General features: G+C 38.8%; 2 protein-coding genes across 19 annotated transcripts in view; one reads left to right on the top strand and one right to left on the bottom strand.

Annotated features, from left to right (window-relative positions):
* Positions 1–4208, top strand: part of scrib (scribble planar cell polarity protein) — a 101395-nt gene extending 97187 nt beyond the window's left edge. For 15 of the 17 annotated variants that reach the window (XM_041813901.1, XM_041813900.1, XM_041813914.1 and 12 more), the window contains one exon: positions 2229–4208. In XM_041813901.1, the coding sequence (XP_041669835.1) occupies positions 2229–2365 (137 nt within the window). In that variant the 3' untranslated portion in view covers positions 2366–4208. The remainder of the gene's footprint in view (positions 1–2228) is intronic. The other 2 variants (XM_041813907.1, XM_041813904.1) reach the window with 1 other exon arrangement.
* A 217-nt stretch (positions 4209–4425) lies between these two features.
* Positions 4426–15745, bottom strand: kif9 (kinesin family member 9). Of its 2 annotated transcripts, none has more exons than XM_041813915.1 (20): positions 15534–15745; positions 14448–14619; positions 14030–14136; positions 13723–13953; positions 13393–13476; positions 13217–13309; positions 12055–12202; positions 11343–11407; positions 11174–11251; positions 9456–9524; positions 7322–7429; positions 7162–7217; positions 6984–7062; positions 6772–6875; positions 6318–6488; positions 5652–5854; positions 5348–5527; positions 5154–5230; positions 4841–4930; positions 4426–4736 (listed from the first exon to the last, which is right to left on the bottom strand). In XM_041813915.1, exons 1-20 carry the CDS (start codon positions 15651–15653, stop codon positions 4659–4661), a joined length of 2313 nt encoding a protein of 770 aa, XP_041669849.1. In that variant the 5' UTR covers positions 15654–15745; the 3' UTR covers positions 4426–4658. The 2 variants fall into 2 exon arrangements, with proteins under 2 accessions (XP_041669849.1, XP_041669850.1); XM_041813916.1 differs by having other exon boundaries at positions 6772–6872.
* Between the last annotated feature and the right edge of the window lie 2193 nt (positions 15746–17938).

The following is a 17938-nucleotide window of genomic DNA, read 5'->3' as shown; positions in this document are numbered from 1 at the left end:
ATGCCACAGCGAATGCGTGCTGTAATCAAAGCTAAAGGTGGTCCAACGAAATATTAGAGTATGTGACCTTTTTTTGGTGGCGACTTTTTTTTGGCCAGGCAGTGTAATTTAACATTTAAAGAAAACAAGTATTATGTTAAGTACATAAACCTTGCTGGTTTGACAGAAAACACTCCTTAGTTAAAAATGATAGGTGAGAAGTGGAGGGCAGAGCAGCAGAAAGACATAGACTGAGTCGCCTCAACAGTTACCACAGGCTGAGAGCTCAACTACCGTACTATAGCTAGTAGATGTGCAAGCTCCATACATGAAAACAGAATGAGTTAAAAGAGCAACAGAGCTGCACAGAAGCAGCACATTGTGGATGTTGCTGAGTGAAATGGAAACCTCCATACAGAATAGCTTTAAAACCATTTTTACCTTTGGATAACTCCAGAACAATTTATGTTCAGGATTTTATGGTAATACATGCAGCAGGTCTGCTATCATCATCAGTGTTCAACAAGGTCTGTGTCTGAAGTCACACCCTTTTGACTCTATAGTGTACTACAGTGAAATGAACCTGCTTTTTTTTGGTTGTTTTATTTGTTTTGTTTTGTTTTTTTTTTACTTTTTTTGTTGAAAAAGGGTGACAGCAATACATGCAAAACATATGAACCATAATGCGGGAGGATAGTAACACTGAAAATAGACGCCGCATATCAGAGTGGCACTTTAGGGATGTACTAGAGTGAGATAAGTTACTCCACAGTGCACTACACAGACAGATCACAGAGTGGTTGTTGTGTTTGGAAATTGGAGGTCAGGCAATTGTGCAACAACCAACAGTCAAGTGAAGGCATCACAGAAGGGCAAAATAAAAACCAAAACATTTCTTTAAAAATGCAGGGAAAAGGAAAAGAATTAACACAGAAAAAAAGCCAATTTGATCCCTCAACAGGGAGTCTCAGGTATTTCAAGAATCAAAATGTGATAAATCAATATGAAAATTAAGGCTGTTAAAAAGTTCTAAAAAGTATTGAAAGCAGAAATATAAGGTCATACATTAGTAGTTTCCATTCTTATATTTGTCTAAAGAGGTTGTATGCTAGTTTTTTGCTCTGTTTTTACTTTTAGTATTGATCAAAGCAGTGAAGCTTTTAACCGGTGTAGTACTAGCACAGTCTGTTAATGTTAGCACTGCTAGCCTCTGAAAGAAAGCTTTATTGGCATACTGCAATAACAAAACTGTTTTTCTTGACTATACTGTCACATTTTAATCTTGCAATCTGTACAAAACATGCACATAACTGTCCCCAATGTAACTGGTTAGAAATGGAGCATTCTGTGGGGTCTTAAAGTACATTAAGAGAGTCTAGAAAAAGGTCTTTAAGTATTACATTTTGTCAGATTTTTTGTATACCCTGCTAGAAGAGGATGACTAAATTAAAGAGCTTGTATAAAAATGCTACTTTGTAGTGCTATCAAAATTCTGAGTGAGCATCATTATACTGTGTGGAGTACACTTATTGCATCCAACTATGCATGTGAACGACTGATGTTCCCTGTCCAAGTAGTATTTACCATCATGCATCATAGTTAAAGCTTTAACAAGGCACAAATTACATTTGACTGTTTCCATACTTGCCAGGTGAATTAGAGAAATATAAATACAGTGTAAAAATAAAACAGCAATTCATATTTTGTGGCATTTCTACCAAAATCTCTAATCCGTAGTGATGAAGTGTGAAAAGGTTTACAATGGAGTAAGCTTTGCCCTGAATGATGATCTCAGACGTCATCATCATCATCATCATCTTTACACCAACAGATTAGTGCACTGTGAAAATATGTCATTATTTTGCAAAACACTACTTTTACATTTATTATTTTTAATTTTTGTGAAAATACATTGAGAAGAGTGTAAGTTTACAGTAAAATTCAACCATTGTTTTCAATCCGATGAATACACTATAAAGTAAAAATCTGAAGTTTTAGTTACAATGATCATCAGGTGCCATGATTTAAAACAAGCTGTTGCTGGGTGCTTCATTATTTTTGCTTTAACTTTTGAGTCCTGCTTGTTTCCAGCTGCTGATCTGAATGTTGGGCTTCTCTGGCAGGTTTAAGGGATCTGCTTTCTTTTCAGCCTTACAGAGCACTTATGTGAAAAGAGGCTGAACAGAGGTATAAATGTGACAGATTCAGTACCGTGGCTGAAGTTGTTCTGTTATTTTCCTTGTGTTTAGGGCCTGCTGCTAGCCTTGAGGCTGAGGTTCCTGCCCCACTGCCCGCCACCTCAGCCCTGGAGGAGATGGCTCTGTACAGCAACAAGCGCAAACTGAGGCAGGGCCGCCGCAGCCTGGAAACCGCAGTGCCCACGTAACACCTCACACTGAGAGAAAACTCCAAAAGACATAATCCAAACACACAAACATTTACACAGACGCTGTGGAACACTGGTAACACATCGGATCATCCACAGACGGAGCAGAGCCACAAAAATACTACACGGAGTGTCAGTAGAAGAGATGTACTCTCCTATATAACCACTGCAGAGACTATGAAGCTGATAGTCACATACACACTCACTTATATCCTGCGTGCCAGTCTTGCCTCTACAGTCTGTGGATGAGCAGGATCATTGCTCAGCAGTCCCCGAAGGGCAAGAAAGAGCTAGTGTGGTTAGCTAGGATTGCTACTTTATGACCATTCTTCTTTTTATTTGTTCTACACTCGGTTTTTCCATGTAGAAGCTGATGTATTTTTTAACAGGAGGTGACAGAAGAGTTTAGTTTCTATTTTCCACACCTCCAATGATTTTGCTGTTTTTAAAAAAAGTCATACTGGAAGAGAAAAGAAATGGGTCATAGTTATACTAACTTCTTGGATGATATTTTTAGAATTTCAGTGAATAGATTGTAAAATGTCAGGGCTCTCTTTAGACTTGGGCAGATATGAGTGTAAATATTAATTTAGGAAGGAACATCCTGCTACCTTCATGGTCACAAATCATGGAGAGCTTGTTTGAGAAAACTAAACATATCTTTTATTTGCACTGCCACATCAAGTTTTTAAAACATCTGAAGTAATTTATTGTTTTTAATCATGTTACTCAAACTGAAGGCCTTTGTAACCCACCAAAAAGTAATGCGAGTTACCATAAAGACATTATCAGAAAAGAAAATCAGAAAACAGAACTTTTGGATTTCATATCACTTTATAAATCGTTTTTGCTTAATATACACTACTCTTGCATCCCTAATAAACACTGTATATCTACAGTGAGAACAGCTGTAAACTGCTGGTGCATTCCCTTTGTAGAGAGAATACAACTGCATATCAAATGAAATAATCAAATTTTGCAACATATCCTTCAAGCATCGTTTAATAACCAACGGTACAAACCAGTCCTGTTAAGTTTTTTTCATTTTATCAATGTGAAAGTGTCATCTCTATACTTTCCATATCTGGAGGTAATCCAGAGTGGCGTGAAGGTAGCAGGTGTTTTATTTTTCTGTCTATGGTTAATTTAAATCTGATGCCACTGAAAAAAATCATTTATTATTGTGTGAATAATGTACAAATACTGAAAGGAAAACAAACCTGGGTTTGAATCTGAGCCAGTCTTGACCTAATCCAAGCGAGTGTCTGAACTGCTGGGGCGTCTGGGTTTGGACGGGCTTTGTATCAGATGCTCTCTGCATGTATATTGGTTTGTTAATGGGAGAGCTGAGAGGCAGAACTTACTAGAAATCCCTCTCATAACATTGATCTTATTCATACATTCAGTTCACTGCTTAACACACTGTCAGTTTATGTATCTGATGGGTATTTTTTTTCAGAATCACAGCTTAGTAGCATTTCTTTTAATTTAATGTAGGGTCTTCTAATGATAGCTTTCTGTGTTGCTCTCACTGACTGAAATTCAGTTTGTTTGATAACATTTGCAATGGCTGATATCTTTTTTTAACTTACAGTGGGTAATCTTTTTTCAGATGGGTTTCACTACATTATTAATGCAGTGTTTCAAGTTTTTGTGTTTCTTCTTTTGTCTTGAGTTCTCTTTGGGGGCTTTTCCTTGCAAATAGGTCAGAGGGAAAGGGTCAGAAGTCCCAGGGTCAAGGGTTAGAGCTCACACAAGACTGTAACTAGTGAATTTGTACAACCAAAGAAGTCTATTTTGTGGTTCAGGAATAATAAATTTTACTTTTCATTTAAGAAGCTGATTCATTGTGTGATGTCTTTTGTACTTCTGTATTGTACAAACATCAATGCAAGTTTTTCAGAATTGTCAGTACTTTGAGATTCAGTCTTTTTAAACACAAGATAATTGAAGGTATTTAAAGGCACTAAAGATCTTTAGTTGTATTTTCAATCTGAATTTTTTTTAAATTTTCTTTTCTTTTCCAAGCAACAAAAATTACACAGACGACAACAGAAATATACAATTATCATCTGTGATATCAAAACAGGCATGAACATTTCATTTTTCCTTTATGTTCAATTCAAAGTTGTGATATTCTGACAACCCTACTGCAATCCATAAATTAATTTAGGGAAAATATAAATCGGGCAAATGCATACTTAACAGGAGGTAATCCCATTTACAATGCACACACTTAGATGCAGTAGTTAACAGCCTTATTTTATACAAAATTCACTTAGGTGTAACAGGGTTAAATTGGAGGAAGTCTCCTCTGTCCTGCAGATGAGTTTCTTTGCACTGGAGCCGATGATGTTGCCCTGCTATTCCTCTGCAGAGAAAGAGGAAACAAAGTTATTGATTGGTAGTTTTAACACTGAATATGTAAGTACAAGACTTGTGCCATGCTGTAGACCATTAATATACAACACCTACTCTCTTCAGTGTTCTGTGACGGGCGTTGTAGAAGGACTCAGAGCTGCTGCCATCAGGATGTGGCTCGTATGGCAGTCGCTGGTCATCTCCCTAAAATCAGAAAAGAAGAAACTCCTTATCTCCACTAAATCACAACTTCTACAGTCCATGTTGAGATAAATAATTTCCCTCTATAAAGCCTGCACACAGAGGTGTTTAAGGAAAAATATATTCCAGTGGAAATTTGTGAATGTTCTTCTGTACATCCAGGTATTAAGAACACTGCTGAGTTATTGTATGATGGATACACTGCTTTATTTTTAATGAGACTCACATGTGCATGGGTCTCCGTAATCATGCAAAGCTCCTCATCAGGTAACAGGAAAGATTTCTCATACCAATTCTCAAATTCTGTGGCACAAACCAAAGCTGTTGATTATTTATCTGTTGGTCCTTAGGCAGTGATTGTTCATAAATATGAGAATTTGATGGAGTAAAGAAGTTAGTCAAGAAGGAACTAGGACTGACCTGAGAGGAGTCTTGCCCTGCACTGATCCACAAGGTGCTGGCAGTAATTCACTTCTGCCTTGATATCACGCAGCACTTCACATCTCTGGCGGTAAAGTGCCCTCAAATCTCTGAGCTGCATCAGTAAAATGGAATCTGCCTCCTGCTGCGGTGATTCTTCCCCCATAACCATATATTCACCTTTAAACATTCAGACATGCAGATTGTGAGGATACTTGTACATGCCACAACAGCAGGAAAAGAAGGTTTGTTTGAATGTGAACACGGAAAAGTAAAAGCACAGATCAAAGCCAAGCAGAAGTACCTTTTCTCATCTCTTTGTGCTGCTGTATAGTGGCTGTGATGATGTCGATCTCTCTTTTGATGGTGTTCACCTCCTCAGTGAGCTGTCGTAGAAGACTGCGGCGTTCCAGTAGCACTGCCTTGTTCTCCTTAAGGATGCTGTTGATCTTGCTGCCTTGTCCCACTTTAAAATCCTCAAAGGCTTCTTCTTTTGAAGGAGGGGAGCTGGGCAGAAATGAAAAAAAAAAAAAGGCTGGAAAGGGCTTGTATTGATAATTTATACCGATGCACTGATTGTAGGAATCAGGGCTTATGTATGTAGTGATGTTTTTTTAATCTTTTTTTTGATGTTGCATTCCCACTTGTCAACATTTTTTCATCTTTGACAGTCAAAACACACCAGAGCTTGTCCAGCAGGTCACATCATCTGGCCAATAACAAATGTCTCTGAATCAGCCGTGAGGTACCAGCATTAAATGTATGCAACAAACAGATACTGTGGTGAAAATCCAGTGTCCATCAAAAGAGAAAATCAGAATCATTTTTTATTGTCATTGTACAGCGTACAATGAAATTGTTTTAACAATGGCTCTGTACATGCCGGCAGATACTTATGTCAACCATATGCATCTATGCAATGCATTCCCTAATAATCTAAGATATCTCAGTATTTAAGCGATTCACGTACTTGTCATGGGGGGGTTCATCGCCAGGGGGCTGGGATTGTGACGTGTCCTGGCTCTCTGTGTCTGGCTCTTGTGACTCGTGTTCTCTCTCAGGTGTCTGGACAGAGGTCAGTGTTGATTTGGAGGAACTTTCCAAATGCTTCCTACAAGCTGGACTCCCTGCTCTCTGTTTCCTGCACATCACAACCACATTCAGTGTCACCAGGAAAACTGGTAATGGAGTAGTTGTTGACATGGTTCAACATGTACACGTTTTATTCTGACCTTTTAATCTTGCAGAGTTAGCTTTCATTTATTTATTGAAATGTTCAGTTCAGTCTAATGTGGTTTCTTCATTTATTTAAAGATCACTTGTACATCTTAAAATGGTCTTAATGATTTTTGTATGGGAAAAATTGCATTGTGAGGAAAACTGCCATAGCAAAATCTATGCTTCAGTGTGAAATTTTGACTCACCCCCGTTTGTCTTTGGACTTTTTATTTTGCGCTCTAGTTGAATCAGGATGATGGACAGTTTTGGCTGACTGGGCAGAAACCCCAAAGCTGTCAGCCTCCACCTGCTGATAAATTCACAAAGCAATATCTCAAAACTCAAACACAATGAACTGGAACAACAGAGGGAAAACTGCTCATTTCCATGGCAGTGCGCTGAAACGATGCAGACTGACCTTCACAGCAGCTGTGAGGTCTTCTGATCCCATGCCATGAGTCTGGGACAGCTGAGCCTTCACCTTCTGCTCCCGCTCCCTGATCACACAAACATTTAATCACTTACCGTTAACAAATACGATCAAAATAAACATCACATTTTGGAGTTAAAATTTACTAAAAGCATATGATACGCACTGCACTACAAGCTTGAATTGGGCAAACACTGATTGGATCTGCCAGACACTCTGGACCTGTGATGGTGTTCAAAGAGACATTCAAGTCTAGAAATGATAAAAAGTCAAAATATGACTTGGTGGAGTTTTAAAAGCGGTGTTTTTTTTTTTGTAAATCTCACATTGATTTCCTCAAGGCTTCCATCTAGGTATCTCTGAACCTGGCTTTTGATCTCAGCCTGCTGGGCCTCAGACAATGGTTCGTATGTGACGCTTTTCTCCTTGTTTACCTAGAGAAGGTTGAATGATTGGAATTCAAGTTTAAAAGAAGAACCACACACTGTGCCGTGAAAAGTATTTGCCCCCTTTCTGATTCCTGATTTTTTGCATATTTATTACTAAATGTTTCAGATCATCAAACCAATTTTAACATCCCATAAAAACCAAAGTAAATACAAAATGCAGTTTCTAAATGATGATTTTATTCATTAAGGGAAAAAAAATCCAAACCTATCTGGCCCTATGTGAAAAAGTAATTGCCTCCTTGTTAAATCATGAGTTAACTGTGATTAACAACAGTTCTTGGAAAGCTGAGTTCAATTTCACTAGCCACATCCAGGCCTGATTACCTCCAGATTTGTCAAATGAAGAAATCCCTTAAATAGAAGCTGTCAGACAAAGTGAAGTAGGCTACAAGATCTCAAAAAGAAACGCATCATGCCATGATCCAAAGACATTCAAGAACACATGAGAAACAAAGTGGTTGAAATCTGTCAGTCTGGGAAAGGTTACAAAGCCATTTCCAAGGCTTTGGAACTCAGAGAACCACGGTCAGAGCCATTATCCACAAATGGAGAAAACTGGGAACAGTGGTGAACCTTCCTTGGAGCGGTCGGCCAACCAAAATAAATCCAAGAGTGCAACAACGACTCATCCAGGAGGTCACAAAAGAACCCAGAACCACATCCAAAGACCTGCAGGCCTCACTGGCCTCAGTTAAAGTCAGAGTTCGTGACTCAACCATAAGAAAGACACTGGACAAAATGGCATCATGGGAGAGTTCCAAGGCCAAAACCACTGCAGACAAAAAAGAACGCAAAGGCTTGTTTCACATTCGCCAAGAAACATCTTGATGATTCCCAAGATTTTTGGAGAAATATTCTGTGGACTGACGAGACAAAAGTTGAACTTTCTGGAAGGTGTGCGGCCCGTTACATCTGGAGTAAAAATAACACAGCATCTGATAAAAAGAACATCATGCCAACAGTCAAACATGGTGGTGGCAGTGTGATGGGCTGGGCCTGCTTTGCTACTTCAGGACCTGGACCACTTGCTGTGATTGATGGACAATGAATTCTGCTGTCAACCAGAAAATCCTGAAGGCCAACGTCCGGCCATCAGTTCATGCCCTTAGGCTCAAGCGCTCTTGGGTTATGCAACAGGACGACACGAAATATATCAGCAAGTCCACCTCTGAATGGCTCAAAATATTAACTAAATTAAAGTTTCGGAGTGGCCAACTTAAGACTTAAATCCAATCTAAGTCTAGACTTAAATCCAATTGAGATGCTGTGGTGTGACCTTAAGCTGGCAGTTCATGCTGGAAAACCCTCCAATATGGCTGAGTTAAAATAATTCTGCAAAGAAGATTGGCCCAAATACTTCCGCAGTGATGAGAAACACTCATCACCCATTATTGCCAACGCTTGATTTCAGTTATTGCTGCCAAGAGTGGCACAACCAGTTATTTGGTTCAGGGGGCAATTACTTTTTCACACAGGGCCAGATAGGTTTGGATTTTTTTCCCTTAATAAATAAAATCATCATTACCCACGCCGATGAAATCGGCAGGGGTTTATGTAAAGGGTTCAGTATCTTTGTTTGTTTGTATGTGTACAAGATAACTCAAGAATGGAAAGTCGGCTCTTTACCAAACTTTCAGGGAATATTGGGATCGTGACAGGGAAGAATCGATTAGATTTTGGTGATGATCCGTGCCCCTGTTCAGTTTTTCTCAGACTTTGAATTTTGAACACCACAGTAATCAATGGGAGCATGAGTTCCTCGGTGGCACTGCTTAGGCGTGGGTCTGCCGCCTCAGACGGCCATTCTAGTTTAGAAACTGTATTTTGTATTTTCTTTGTGAGATATTAAAATTGGGTTTGATGATCCAAAACATTTAAGTGTGATAACTATGCAAAAAAAATTTGGACTCAGAAAGGGGCAAATACTTTTTCACAGCACTGTGTGTTTGATAATAAGTACGAAGCACTGCTTGGTAGTAACACTATTTACCATCCAGTTAACGTTACTCACCAGTGTTTTGTACATGGACAGTTCCTCCTTCAGCATATCAACATCCTTTTGAAGTTTCTTGATCCGAGCCTAATCAAAGCAGTAGATTTGATGGGATCACACTGGATCATGCTGCACTGTAAACACTGATTCACAGTCTCCTCCAAAAGTATTGGAACGGTGGGCCAAATTCCTTTATTTTCACTGTAAACTAAGAACATTTGGGTTTGACATCAAACGATTAATATGAGACAATAGATCAACATTTTAGCTTTTATTTCCAGGTATTTACATCTGGATCTGATACACAACTTAGGAGATAGCATTATTTGTTACGGAGAACCACATTTTTAGGTGACCAAAAGTATTGGAACAGATGGAATTAAAATAAATTAAAGTGAAAAAGATTTAGTATTTAGTTGCAAATTGTTTTCTTCCTGTAAATGCATCAAGTCTGTGATCCACTGACATCATCAAACTTGTATGTTCTTTTGTGACGCTTTTCCAGGCTTTCACTGCAGCCTCTTTCAGTTGTTGTTTGTTTTGGGGGTTTCTTCGTTCAGTCTCCTCTGTAGCGGTTAAAATGCTCTATGGTGTTTAAGTCTGGAGATTGACTTGGCCAGTCTAAAACCTTCCACTTCTTGCCCCTGATGAACTCCTTTGTTGTTTTGGCAGTGTGTTTTGGGTCATTATCTTGCTGCATGTTGAAGGATCTCCCAATCAGTTTGGTTGCATCTTTTTGAAATCGCAGACAAAATGTTTCTGTAGACTTCTGAGTTCATTTTGCTACTGTCATCATGTGTTACATCATCAATGAAGATTAATGAGCCTGTCCCAGAAGAAGCCATGCTAGCCCAAGCCATGACATTACCTCCACTGTGTTTCACAGATGAGCTTGTATGTTTGGGATCATGAGCAGATTCTTTCTTTCTCCAAACTTTAGTCTTGCCATCACTTTAGTAAAGGTTCATCTTTGTCTCATCAATCCATAAAACTTTGTCCCAGAATGTTTTAGACTCATCTGTACTTTTTAGCAAATTCCAGCCTGGCCGTCCTGTTCTTCTTGCTAATGAGTGGTTTGTATCTTCTGGTGTAGCCTCTGTACTTTTGTTCATTCTGTAAAAAAGTAGATGGTGATACCTTCACTCCTGCCCTCAGGAGGTTGTTGCTGATATCACTAACAGTTGTTTTAGGGTCTTTCTTTACAGCTCTAACCATGTTTTGGTTGTCAGCTACTGCTGTTCTCCTTGGTCTAACCACTCACAACTGTTACTGAGTAAACGAAAAACCCAAATCTGAAACTGAGCGTAGACATTCAGCGCTATCTATTGTGTGAATGATCGATGTTATTGGACACACCTGGGCAACAAAACACAGCTGTCAGCCACATGTTCCAATACTTTTGCTCACATGAAAAATGGGTGGGTTCAAACAAATAATGGTATTTTCAAAGTTGTGTATCAGATCAAGACGTAAACACCTGGAAATAAAAGCTGAAATGTTGATCTTTTGTCTCATATTAATCTTTTGATGTCAAACCAAAATGTTTTTAGTCTCTGTTCCAATACTTTTGAAAGGGGAATGTGTACTCCTGCTTTAAAGCAGATATAAACTACACTTATGTTTTAGTGATCAGACTGTGAATAACATTATTATGTTAAGTATTATACATACATTTCCACATGTATGACCTCAGAGACTACTTTCTGTGACATATCATATAATAATGGTGAACTCACAGCTGGATCCATGCGTTCATTAACAGCAGGTTCAGTCCGGACACATTTCATCCTGCTGGCAAAACGTAGAGTAGAGATCTGCACAGAACAACACAGCTGAAGTTACACTACGTAGTGTAAAAATTTGACTGTTTTCATCATGTTTTACATCCTTTATCACACTCCTTACTGTTTCTTCTATCTGTGCAGCCTCGCCGTAGATGTTGGCCACAAGAACAGTGTTGCAGTTTCCTCCTGCAGAAACATACAAAAACATGTTTACAACACTGCAAAGTTTCACCAGTTGAACCACTAAAAATAGTCAGTGTACCGTAATCAGTGTAACGGTATCAAAACCTCACAGTACGTTAATATCTCAGTAACAGGTCTACAGTATGGTATTTACTGTGGTATTAACAAAGTCTCTGAAACCTCCACAATCTCTAAAACTTTGTCACTTGGTTCTCTCTCGCCACTTGTAGCATCCACCATTTTTATACTGTTAGATCAATAGAAGAATTGCTTCACACATCTATTTCTTAGGACAGGTGTGTCAGAGGGCAAACAGTTAAAAGAAAACTCTTGCACACTGTCCAACTAGCCAAAGAGTGGGTATTTAACTGCAATGTTTCAGCACTAGACCTTCAGTTTGCCTAATGAAGGTCTAGAACTGAAACATGGCAAATAAATAGCTTCTATTTTGCAAGTTGGACAGGCTGCCAGGATGATGGGCCGATTTTAACTGTAGTTCCCACTTCCCCTTGCTCTTCTCCACTAAAAAACTACACTTCTGGCCCTGAAACTGCACACCATCCACGACAGTATTGAGACGCTTCTGCCACCATGATAATGCAAAATTAACGATACTGTTACATCGATACCTGTTAAAAGCAAAAATTTACCCAGAGAGTCTTTGAGGGCATGTGTGAGTTTAGACTGCCTGAAGGGTATGTGATCTCTGCGATGGTCTGCCAGGGCCAGAATGGCCTGCTCCAGGAATGACAAGGACTTGTTGATATATACAGCTTCCTTTAACATCTGACCATCCGACTGGAAGGAGAATAAAGTAGGATGAAACAGGAAAAGTTAAATATGACAGTTAGTACAAAAAGACATTATCCTTCTTTTACCTGACTTATTATTTAACAAGAAGTGTATTTAAGCATAATGGGCACCTGGTAAACTGAAGAGTTTGTGAGAGTAGAGGCTGTGACAGAGAGAAGAGTAGTTTTTTACTTTCAGTACTATCAGAAGTACAAGAAACATCCATCCATCCATTTTCTATACCGCTTATCCCGTTGGGGGTCCCGGAGGGCTGGAGCCTATCCCAGCTGTCATCGGCCGAAAGGTTGGGTACACCCTGGACTGGTCGCCAGTCAATCGCAGGGCTGATATGTAGACAGACAACCAGGCACTCTCACACTCACACCTACAGTAGAGTCATCAAATAACCTAATGAGCATGTTTTAGGTGGTGGGAGGAAGCCGGAGAACCCGGAGAGAACCCTTGCATGCAAAGGGAGAACATGAAAACTCCTCACAGAAAGGCCCTGACGGGTAAGTGAACCAGGGGCCTTCTTGCTGTGAGGCAACAGCGCTAACCCCTGTGGCGCCGTGCAGCCCCCGTACAAGAAACAACAACAACAAATGAAAATCAGACTGTGCCATTTAAAGCAGTGGTTCCCAACCTGGGACCTCCCAATGGGGGGGGCAAAAATGCACGACTCTTAGTCTGTTCCAAGGTTGTCAAAAATAGATGGGCGCATGTCAAGTAAAAGAATGATAAGCCACTAATTAAACAGTGTATACAATGGTCTTTTGGTAAGAAAAACTGACCGAGCCACTTTCTTAGGCTTCTTATTGTATTAAACAATTAAATGGATGTTGATTTTTGGCAACAATATTTAAATTTTTTTCATGTGGGTCTTTGAAAAAAATTAAAATATTGTCTTTTATATATTACCTGCCATAGATGTAAAAAAGTGCATGATTACAACATCCAAAAAAGGCATTTCTATATTTAAATAATCCCAACATGTTTCATTAGCAGTGAGGAAGACCTCACCCCAGTCTTTCCCAGCCTCTCTGACCCAGCCAGATCCACCAGATTCAGCTTGGAGGTGACGTACTTGGCATCAGACAGAGTCCGGGAGCGAGACTATGAATGAGAAAGACATTTTTTCTTTACAAAGTCATCTAAGTACAACATACAGCAAACCTTAAAAGTCATAGTGTATGTACCTCAATATGCACCGTGAAAATGCAGTGGGACCTGGAGGAGTTTCTGTTCAATGCATGAGCACCAATAATGCGATTCATCTCACCCTGAGCAAAGAATAGACAACATCAAGATTCTAAATTTGATTTATGCTTAAAAACATGAAATATTATGGTGCTTCATTACGTCAGCCAACACTAATTAGAAGGCAAACCGCTAAACATGTATCAGTTTTTTTATTTAAGAATGAAAACTGCTCAAGTATGTAAGTGCAACATATAGTGCATTAATACAGAGTATGTAAAAGCAGTTTATTTGCTTTGATTTCCAGCTGTTCATCTCAGACCACCCACCTCAAACAGCAGGTTGAGAGCCTCCTCCTCGCTGTGCACAGGATGAAGTGACAGACCTCGGATGAATACACCTCTGCCTGGCTCCTCCATCACCACCATGCTGCGTGGACACGGGTGTGGGGACCCTTGCAGTGATGACAGCAGGTCTACCAGGGTCTCGTTGTAGATCTCCAGGTAAGACAGGTGCACAGAGAAGGCACACTCGGTCCTTTTCTTCACCTCTTGAAACACCTATATATTCAGAACAACATATTTTAGTTGACTGAAGACATCACAGTGTTAGAAAATAAATCTTTTCACAACATACCTCCTGAAGGGCACGAGGGATGACTCCTCTCTGCTTGTATGATTCTGTGGATCCTGTCATCGTGTAAGTCTTTCCTGAACCTGTCTGCCCAAAGCACATTACAGTACCTGCAAAACACAGACCACAAAGAACTTTACAACATGGCTTTGTTAGATACATCATAAAAGATCCCTGACTAGATTCTTAAATCAATAAAATAAAGGAAGCAAGGACATGCTGTGACGGCATCACAACAAACCAAAGTCTGTGTTTTTAAAGCCCCTCTTCTCTACATGGTAAATAAGAAGAAAATGTACTTTATTAATCCCTAAAGGGAGAATTTTAAAATCAAACAGACTAAATTTTATATTGATGCCTCTTAATGGCTTAAGGGGTGCCAAAGTCTACACACTGGTTTTATTCATCAAAACAGATCTACCATTATAGCCATCCAGTGCTCCCAGTACCACCTGTCGGCACACTCGGATGTAGACCTCCTCTTGGGATACATCCCGCAGGACGCCTTCCAGTCTGAATGACTGGGAGCTCAGATGACTTTTCCTTCTTTCATGGAGCTGCCTGGAGTCTTTCCAGTGATGGATATTTACTGTCTTAAGAATAAGACAAAATTTGAGTTAGCAAAAGCAACCACAAAAACAGGAAACAAGAAGAGACACATTATGCAGCTGGATAGCTGAGAAACTGCTATCAACTTCTTGTTTTATATTCTGTTTTATGTCGTTTTATAACAAAGAGTAAATAGGAATAATCAATCAATATTTGGAGCCAGGTTTAACATTACAGTAATTGATGTAGTGTAGTTCCTGGCCAAAGAGCAGCGGCTTCTAATGTGATTATTTGTTCAAAACTTTATTTAAAATTTAGTGTTACAGTTCCATTAGCAGACATGGTTGTCCTGCGTATTTCCCAGATATTCATATACAGGTAGAAGTAGCCAACATATCAGGCTGCAACACAAAAAAAAATTAAAAGAAAAGATCAGGGGGTCTGAATACTTTTTGAATTAAGTGTATTTTTATCATTTAACTACTCAATAAAGTTACTCCCTTATACAACCAATGTACAAGTGGCCTAGACATTTAAACTAGGTAATATCTAATGAAAAACACAAGTACAAGTCATTATGACTCTAATGACTGTCATGATGATGATATTCATATAATAACAAATTAAGGTAATATTAAAGTGGTTATGGTGGCTTCCATACACAAAAATTATCATTTAAACAAAAAAATAAAGTCTTAAGTGTGACCAAGAAGAATTATTAGACTTCAAAAATGCAAATTACTATTGTATGCAAATTAGAGGACTCGTTAAAATGGAGTATGTATGCTCTGCTGTAAAATGAGTCGTAGAAAAACTAGCTAGTAACGTCAGGGTAACGTTAACTTATCAGTGCGAACTACCAGCAGGAAAACTGTAAGAAATGTTACCTTTGTCCCGCTAGCATATCAAAACAGACTATAAATTAACTCTTTAACGGTTGTTTGAAAAAGAAAGTTACCTTCTCATCGGGTAGACATTCAATGAGAGTTTTGTTGAAGTTAGCCGTTGGTCTGATCCTAACAAACACTGTGACCTCACCACTGTGAGCCTTCATGAGTGTCGACAGACACGACGACATAAAAACGAACCTGGAGTCAACCGCTTCACTGTCACGGTAGAAATGTATCGACGGGGATTACTCTGACATTTGTTGCCGTATTAAGGAGACAAGGTGAGTACAGTTCATTTAGTCCGCTTCGGTTAATTATCTGCGTTCACCCTCCGTAGTTTCTACAGCGTCATGGCAACGGCCGCGCACGCGCTAGTAGAGGCAGCAGTAGACTGTAGAAGGAACGGGTGTAAGACTGGGTGAGCGCGCGCTCCTCATGTGCCTCCTGAGGGTCAATGAGCTGAAGCACTTCACATAAATTTAAGAGCTCAGCGGTGGTTATGTATCAGAAGTTTAAAAATAAATAGGTATGCTCTGTTTGTGGCCTGAGTAGTTGAACAAATCAAGAAAACACGTTGGAAAGATGGTTTTGATTGCTCAATATCGTCTGTAATCAAATGGTCTAGCTATAGGCTACATCAAGTGTTACAACAGGTAAAGAAATTAAATTCTACAACTGTAAAAAACCCATTTATATTAAACCAGGCAGTGTCTCTGCTCCAAACAGTAATTCTATTAAGAATACATTGAGATAGTTAAAACACTTGACAGTAATTCATGTCTGTATAACTTTGGATTAGAAATAGACTATGTGACATAGAAAGTAAGAATAAGGCAATAAAAATACAATTAATTTAAATCAAAGTAGTCTGCTTTTGAAATTATCTTAAAATATTATCTACTTTTCAGTACTTTAGCAGAACTGAATTTGGAAAGTGGCAAATGGCGTACCAGTGAGAGGGCAGTGGCATGTGCCATATAGTCAGTGGATTTATGCCAAAAACTTACACTGTAAAAGGGTTATTTTACACTCTAAATAGAACATTTTGGGACTAGTTAAAAATGCTTCAATTGGTAACAAGCAATTAAATTAACTTAATTCAACCTAAGTTAACAAGCTGCAAAAAGATAACTCGCAGAGGTGGAAAAGGTACATAACTATTCACAGGTGTCAAACTCAAGGCCTGAGGGCCAAATCTTGAACAGTTGTATCTGGCCCGAAAGATCACAAGATCTCTCTATTATAACTGGCCCACCAGTATGGGGTCTGCAGATTTCCTCCAGTAAACGTTTAAACTTATCCTTGATGATTTGAAATATCCTTGTTGAATTAGAAAAATCTGAAAAAGCAGAATAAAAGAAGTTAGATAAAAAAGTCAGGAAGGTGAGAAAAGAAATTAATGTTATTTCAAATTCTCAAATTTGCATCCCACAATTCCAACTTAAACTTATGATTTTGACTTTTTTCATGTTTTGACCTTCAACATTCACAATTCAAAAATTCTAAGTCGTATTTTTCACTTTTAAACTTATTTTGACTTTCTATCTCATTTATTTGCCTTTTAAAAACGTTATTTTGCCTTCAAACTCCATCTTTTGACCTTTTGAACTAATACATTTGACTTTATCTCAGACTTTGAGTCTTTAAACTTACCATTTTTATCTTTTCATCTCAGAATGATGTATTATCAGTGTTATTTATATTTTTTCATATTTTACTAATCCTGAAAATGAGGTTGACAGTTTATATTTAAATGTTGACCTTGTTAGGTTCTTAGGTAAGGCCTAAATTCAGAATCTGCGATTGACTTTCACAATCCTGGCCTAAGTAGTCCGGCCCTCAGGACTTCTCACTGGAGCAAATCTGGCCCAAGTAAAGTGAAAGATGAAAGATGAAAGTGAAAGATCCAAGTTTCATTCATGCAGTCACTCCTTCTGAAAAACTGGGTTTCCCTCATTTTGTTTCAAAATGCCTCCACAAATTTTCTTGTGTTTTTCTTTTTGATCAAGGGTCAGATGTTTTGGGTAACTATGGCACACACTTCTGTCATGGTAGAACATTCATGCAACATTTGCTGAACTGTCTCTTATTCACTGATTCTCTTATACTATCTCTACACTGAGTCGTCAGTCATTTCAAATGGATTTGATTTGGTCCATTGTCCTGGACTTCCTCTCTGCCTTACATAATCTTTTGTGCCATTCAAACACACGTGCACGTGGCATGCAGTGTTCTCCATACACCTCAGTTAGTGTACCAAAAATTTTCCACCATTTGTTCAATTTCACCCAAAAAAATAAAGTTAATGTGTTGCCCAACTTTTAGGCTAATCATTTTCTGACACCTAAGCAAAAACACACGACCTTCAGTCAGCAGATAGCAGTGAACTAATGACATCACTTATTGGAAACTTACAGCAGAAGTGCTACCCAAACTGTAACAGCTAACCCTCGGGGTGACTGTGAACCACATG

This window comes from Cheilinus undulatus, linkage group 19 (genome assembly GCF_018320785.1).
Source record: "Cheilinus undulatus linkage group 19, ASM1832078v1, whole genome shotgun sequence".
NCBI lineage: Eukaryota > Metazoa > Chordata > Actinopteri > Labriformes > Labridae > Cheilinus > Cheilinus undulatus.
The sequence above is the reverse complement of the archived record's forward strand: the minus strand, read 5'-3'. Positions and strand labels throughout refer to the sequence as shown.